This window comes from Vicia villosa, linkage group LG3 (genome assembly GCF_029867415.1).
Source record: "Vicia villosa cultivar HV-30 ecotype Madison, WI linkage group LG3, Vvil1.0, whole genome shotgun sequence".
In the NCBI taxonomy this organism is placed as follows: domain Eukaryota; kingdom Viridiplantae; phylum Streptophyta; class Magnoliopsida; order Fabales; family Fabaceae; genus Vicia; species Vicia villosa.
In genome coordinates, this window is record NC_081182.1 from 27008114 (window position 1) to 27015499 (window position 7386).

Below are 7386 nucleotides of genomic sequence, written 5' to 3' on the forward strand. Positions count from 1 at the left end.
CTTCGGTAGCTTATCTACGTTGGAAGTTGTTATGGTACGAATTACATCGAAGACAGATAATTGAGGCAATACGAAATTTGGAGGTTGATCGAGGATCTTTGGTGTGATATTCGAGGTGACTGTCTCCATTTCTCGGTGATTCTAATAGGGATCTGATTTTGGATCTAGAACGATCTATTTGTGGAATTTTCGCAGGAATTAGGAGTCAATTTCTACATACGAGACTGTTCCATTCCAGAATCATAATTAGGTGTCCATTAATAGTGAGGAATCTTAAATCGTGGTGTTGATCGATAATATGGTGGCGCATGGGTGGATATGCAAGATTAACACTCTAACGTCAAAAATATTTCACAATTTAAGATGAGTATAGTAAGAAGTGAAGATCATAAAGTATATTTTAAAATTCTCGTCTCATAACTTTTATACTTTGAGTCATTTGGAGCGGATTACACTTATTTTGAATCATGTCTTTGTTGACTTTTGTTCGACCCAAAACAATAGTAATACATTTGTTTTTAATTTTTCATATTTTATCATTAATAATATAAAAATTAAAACTAAAATGAAATATTCTATATATTATAAACACTAATTCTATTATAAATTATTTTAAAAATAATAATCAAAGAATAAAGATTAATTACATAATAAAAATATTTGGAAAAAATGAAACCAAAAAAAATAGAAATATAGAAGGCGCAGCAGATTTGTGTGCCTAATAAACGACAGAACAAGAATATTGGTGCCCTTACATAGTGCGTCTCCTTCACATATCACCCACAGCTAACGAAAAAGAAAGAACTATCGGTAATGAGATGGATCACATGAAGGAAAGAATCTCATAATCCTAATCACATGATTGTTAACCCAAAACTGTAATATAAATCAATTTAACCTGAACCTCTAAATCTAATTACAACTAACCTAAAAAAATACTCCTACTACTAGTATTTCATAATTTAATCCTATAAGAAGAAGACAAAACCGAAAAGAAAAAGCCACCGAGATAGTAACTGACACGTGTCTGTTTCATTGATCCTTAAAAACCTCCCTAAAATCCACAATAACCTTTTGTCCCATCCCATCCATTTTCTCTTCCATCTCACACAGCGTCACAGCCTATGCTTTTTTGTACTCTCATTCCTTTTCCTTCTGAAGCTTCTTTCATCTCTATCCATTCACACAACACCATATCAAAGAGCTGAACAACTAAAAAAAATTCATCCTTCAATTTTTTTCATTTCTCACCTCTTTCTCTTAGTTCCTTTCAAGCACACAAAACAAATTTCCATTTATAAGAACAAAGGAAAAGACAAAAGGTACCAACCTACCTTACTACTACCTTACCCATAGTGGACCCTTCAACTTATCACTTTGATTACGATTCATTAAACACTGTCGTTTAGCAAAAAGGGTTTCATTTCATCTTTCACACCAAACTGGCGAAAATGAGTTTAACAACAGTAGAAGACGATTCATCTTCCGAAATCCATTTACCAGCAGAAATTGACTGGCACATGCTAGACAAATCAAAGTTCTTCTTCCTCGGCGCCGCCTTATTCTCCGGCGTCTCCGCCGCACTTTATCCAATGGTGGTTTTGAAAACTCGCCAGCAGGTTTCTTCTTCACACTTTTCTTGTATCAACATGTCGTGTGCTATTATGCGGTATGAAGGTTTTAGAGGCTTTTATAAAGGCTTTGGTACTTCTTTGATGGGAACTATTCCTGCTAGAGCACTTTACATGACGGCACTTGAGGTTACAAAGAGTAGCGTTGGTACTGCTTTTGTTGATTTGGGGTTTTCTGATAATACTGCTACTGCTGTTGCTAGTGCTGCTGCTGGTGTTACTTCTGCTATGTCTGCGCAGTTGGTTTGGACTCCAATTGATGTTGTTAGTCAGAGACTCATGGTTCAGGGTTGTAGCAGTGGTGGCGGTGGTGGTGGAGGAAAGGGTATTTTGGCGAATTTAAATTCGGAGAATTATAGAAATGGTTTAGATGTGTTTAGAAAAATTCTTTATAATGATGGGCCAAGAGGATTCTATAGAGGATTTGGGATTTCGATATTGACATATGCGCCATCGAATGCTGTTTGGTGGACTTCTTATTCTATGGTGCATAGGTTCATTTGGGGTAATTTCGGTTCGTGTTTGTGTAAGAGTGGTGGTAATTTGGGTGGTGGTGGTGGTGATGGGTGTGTTGGTTTTAGGCCTGATTCGAAGGTAATGGTTGGTGTACAAGGTTTGAGTGCTGTTGTGGCGAGTGGTGTTTCGGCTGTTGTGACAATGCCGTTTGATACTATTAAGACTAGGTTGCAGGTTTTGGATACGGAGGAGAATGGGAGAAGGAGGCCGTTAACTTTTGCGCAGACGGTTAGGAATTTGGTGAATGAAGGTGGTTTGTTTGCTTGTTATAAAGGATTGGGACCGAGGTGGGTGTCGATGTCTATGTCTGCTACGACTATGATTACTACTTACGAGTTTTTGAAACGCATGTCTACAAAGAGGCAAGATTAGTCCAATTTAGATTCTTGATAGAGGTTTAGCAGCATAATATATGTTTATAGGATTATGGTTTTAAATTGCGGTTCAAGTAGTTGTGATTATGCTGTTGAAATTGTTTGCCAACGTTGTCAAAACCTTAAAATCCTCTATATTGTGGTCGTAACTGCAAGTTGGTGAACACAATTTAGAACTATGCATAGGATAATAAGAATTAGGATTAAAGTTAGGATTAGGTTTTTTTTCTTCTTTGGAATGTTCTTTTTCTTCTAAATTTTAGTTTGTTAGGTTCTATGTTCATATGATGAATGAGCTTGTAAATACAACTCTTTTGCTTTTCTAATCAAAAGTTACCATAGGCGTTTCATATAATTGTTACTTATTTTTGAAGTTTTGTCTTTCATATTTAGAAGTATTATTGCTCTTTAGATTACTCAATACTCATATAGTGAGGGATGTGACTCTGGCTTTTGCGGTTTTCAAAGGACATTGTCATGTAGAAAATGTGACATAAATCACAAGGTCATTAAGGCCTTCCAAAATTTGACCTTAAGACAAAATCAAAGTATCATTATTAATTTGCTTTTATTTTTATTTATCTTGTTTTGTAGTTAAATTGCTAAATTTGGTGATTGTGTTTGGTATCATAATTATAAATTGGTACTAGTAGTTTAAAATTGGTAAAGTGATGAATGGTAGTGTTAGGATCAATCACTATTAGAGAATTTTTGGAAGGCACTGACAATTTGTTGCACATGAAACGTTTGGACGATGTGATTGTTTATTTTAAGAATATTAGTATTTTTTAGTACTAAAATATTGGTTATTTCTTTTTTGGACTAAAATGTAGTTTTATTTCATCGATTCAACTAATTATGAGTTTTCTAAATTTGACTCATGCTTCCTTTATTTTCTAACTTTGCAAAAACAGTAGATTAGTTTTTTTCGCAAAATGTAAAATGATTTTTTTTAGTTTAGTTACCTAACTCCTAGTTTATTTGAAAATGAATTTTTTTAATAAAATAAAAATGATTTTAAATATTATAAAAATAAACAATGTTTGAAATATTTATTTGACAGGATCTCACATATTAATATTTAATTGATTGACATGAAAAACATAAGCGGTACTAGTTATGCAACTTTTAGATTATGTATTTGTTTACCGTTAGATAAAACTAATTTTTGATTGGATGAAACTAATTTCCGAATATAAAATTCTTGACATATAGTTCTACACTTTAACCGTACGGATTATAACGAGAGGTGCAAGTTACAGTCTTTTGTGATCTTGCTTATAAACTAAACAAAATAATTCTAATTTGATTTCGGTCAAAATTTCTAATCCAATTTTGAAGACATTAAAGCAAGTTTTGATACACATGTTTTGATACACATGTGACATAGGTTCAAGTTAACTTTCAATATGTTTTATAGTATGGTGTACATGTTTTATCTTTTAAAAAAAATCAATTGATAAAGAATTATTTTTATAATAATTTGATGATATCTTAACATGTCTTTAAGATAAAAACAGTTTATACATTTATAGATTTACTTTAAAAACTACTTAATATTTAACTGAATAATTGATAAAATTTCTGAATAATTATACCACCCTTTATAAAATTAAAACTTAAATAAGTGTTGAACAACTAATTGACAACGGTTTAGGAAACTAAAAAGAACTGTGAACTTAAGAACAAGAAAAAAGAACCATAGTCCAAGATAGCACTAAGATTCTAACATATCCATAAAAGAAGACTATTAAAAACATTTTATTTTTAATATTTTTTCAACCACTCATTTTACGTGAAATTTTATTTTATTTTTCTCTTTTAATAATAAAATTGCATTTATCATTAAAAAATTATATTAAATTATAAATTCCAGTCAATAAATATGTAGAAAAAATATTATTTTAAATTTCTCATAATTTAAAATATTCTACAACAAAATATTTTACAACAAAATATTTCAAATATTAGAATATTTTAAAATTATTAAAATATAAAAATGTTAAATACTTATTTATAATTTTTAAAAATATTTAAAAAAATTCTATAATTGTCCCTTGACTCCCTTCCATTCAAATAATATAGGTAAGAAACCAACAAAAATAAATACTAATGTAAGTATTAAATTTGCTCAGAGGATAGGAGAAAAAAAAATTGGTGATCCTGAACTTGCGGCATTCCTAAAACCAGGGGCTGAAAAGAGAAAAACCATTTCCATAAACCCAATATTGTGTACCAATAATCGGCCAATTTATTTTTCAGTGGATAGTTAGCCAGCCCTAGAACATTGTGCTGCAAAAACAGTGTGCTAATCTCTCATTTGTCTTCCATATCCAATTTATCTGCTAGATCCTTTGCAAAGATGCTACAGTACAATTTGTCCGAGGCAGAAATGTAGCAAATGGAAATAGGACAATAATTGTACTACTAGTACTCTGTTGATGGGCGACATGGATAGGATAATAAGATAACAACGTTATCCCTTGTCCTGTCCTGTCATTCAGTAAAATTATGCACAAAACGGTTAAACTTCCTGCACAAACGGGAGTTATATTTTCTTTAAATAATATATTTTGTAAAATAATAATAATAATAATAATTATTATTATTATTATTATTATTTAAGAAAAATCAATGATTATACAATAAAAATAGAGATGTAGAAGAGAGTGTGGGAATAATTTATTTTACTTGGATAATTGTTGCGTTCTTACGTGAACTCATAATATGCTATTTATAATATTGTGATTGTAGATGTAATAGTTCAAGTTACTATACTAAGTTGACAATTTTGTATATAAAAGATATTTACTATTCACAATATATTTTAAAATAGTAATAATAATAAGAGATTTTCTTGCCCACCTCCCAACCTTCTAGGTCACTTCTGGTGAAAAACCATATATACCCCTGACTTCGGAAATGTATTTCCGAAATGCAAGAAAAAGGTGTTTTCGGAGATGTATCTCCGAAAGCGCTTTTTTTTTTCCTTCAAAATTTGTCTTATTTCGGAAATGCATTTCCGAAAACAGCATTTCGGAAGTTCATTTCCGAAATACTGCGCGTTTTGCAGATTTAGCAAAACAGCTCCCCTCCCCTAATTCATTTACTCTAATTCAACTTCAAACCAACCCCAGAGAAATTTTGTGCAAACCACTCCAATGCTACATCAAAGGCTCCAATAACCTTGCTATACTACATTCAAAAGCCCTTCAATCTCTTCAATCGGTAAGCTTTTCGAGTTTTAGATCTTTGATTAAAATTTCTATTAGGGTGTTTAGAAATAGTAAAAATTGTATTATGTTAGTTTGGTACTGCTATTTAGGTTGTTTAGAATGATTAAACATAGATTTGAAGTTTGTTTTTGGGGTCTGCCATGGAAGTTGCAGAAAACTTCTTCGCAGGGGTGTTTCGGAAGTTCATTTCCGAAAACACCTCCATTCCCAGTTTTGGAAATGAACTTCCGAAGTGTATCAGAAATGCAATTTTTTTTAGTTTTTTCTGTTCTCTCGCATATTTATTGATTTCAATTGTTTTCAGGAACATGTCAGGCAATCAAGCACGCATCAGAAAGGGTAGAGAGACCCAGACTGCGTCGGTTAGACGCGAGCGGGCGGCGCAGTTGGCTTCGACGCAGGGACGGGGGTAGGGCCGGGGACGTGTGCGAGTTCCCGTGCAGATGGACGAGGGTACCTCTACATTTGGATCTATGACTCGTCTGGCTCGGGTATCTTCTTCCCGCCAGCGAGAGGAGGAGGAGGAGGAGGAGGAGGAGGCAGTGACATACCACGAGGCAGAGGAGGTACTGGATGTTGACCCTCCACAAGGGGAGGAGGAGGAGCAGGAGGAGGGCTACCCGGGAGGGCCCAGTGACACTACCGTGCTGATTACCTTCCACGAGCACGTCGCTCGGCGCATCTGGGAGGGAGAGGTATTTTTTATAATTTGCCCGACTATATTATTTAACCGTTTATAATTTAGTCGTTTATTCAATATTTTCTTAACGGTCTATTTAACATACTTTTTTATTTGTTTTTTTTGTAACAGGAGAGAGCCTTTGAAAATGGTGAACCACTACCGAAAGGTTTTCAGTCTGTTTAAACCGACTGTTGAGTGGTTTAACGACGCGGTGAGAGCTTCAGGGCTTAGTAGGCTCTACATGACAGGGTATACCACCATCAGCCACGACATGCAGGGGCCTTTGTGGAGCGGTGGCACAGGGAGACGTCTTCTTTCCACTTACCGGTTGGGGAAATGACGACCACTCCCGGATCCAGAGGATCGAAGCCAGTGAGTGGATGGCGCTCTATTTGGGTATGAAGCCCGAAGTTGCTGACTTTGAGTGCATCACGACAAATGGGCCTCATATCCGGTTCACCACACTGAGCGCTTATTTCGAGCACCACCTGGTGGCGGAGGCCAAATCCGAGGAGGCGGATAGCGCCCTATTTGTACAGTATCACCGTGGCTGCGCTCTCCGGTGGTGGTACATGTCTGTGGTAGGCGCTGCAATCTTTGTGGACAATAGTGCAAGGTACGTCGACGTGACCTACCTCCGCTACTTCAAGGACTTGACTATCGTTCACCAGTGGAACTGAGGGTCAGCTACTCTGGCATACCTATACCAGAAGCTAAATGAGGCCTCCAACTAGAGAACCAGGCAGTTGACCGGATCCTGCACACTACTCACGGTACGTTTCATTTTAATTGTTTCACATTTATTTATGTTTCGTATTTATTTTTAATACATTATCGTGATTGTGTTTCAGAGCTGGATCATCTCTTACTTCTCCCGCATCCACGGCTTCCACATTGATCCTGAGTACGATGACGCCATGCCCAGGGCCGCCAGATACGTTCTCCAG

General features: G+C 35.1%; 1 protein-coding gene across 1 annotated transcript; it reads left to right on the forward strand.

Moving 5' to 3' along the window:
• Positions 1-1069: 1069 nt before the first annotated feature.
• On the forward strand, positions 1070-3145 carry LOC131660759 (uncharacterized). The gene has a single exon (XM_058930070.1). The coding sequence runs from the start codon at positions 1452-1454 to the stop codon at positions 2517-2519; it is 1068 nt and encodes a 355-aa protein (XP_058786053.1). The 5' UTR covers positions 1070-1451; the 3' UTR covers positions 2520-3145.
• Positions 3146-7386: the final 4241 nt, after the last annotated feature.

Excerpts from the sequence above, each read along its gene's own strand:
- LOC131660759 (XM_058930070.1), top strand. The coding sequence starts at position 1,452 with ATGAGTTTAACAACAGTAGAAGACGATTCATCTTCCGAAATCCATTTA.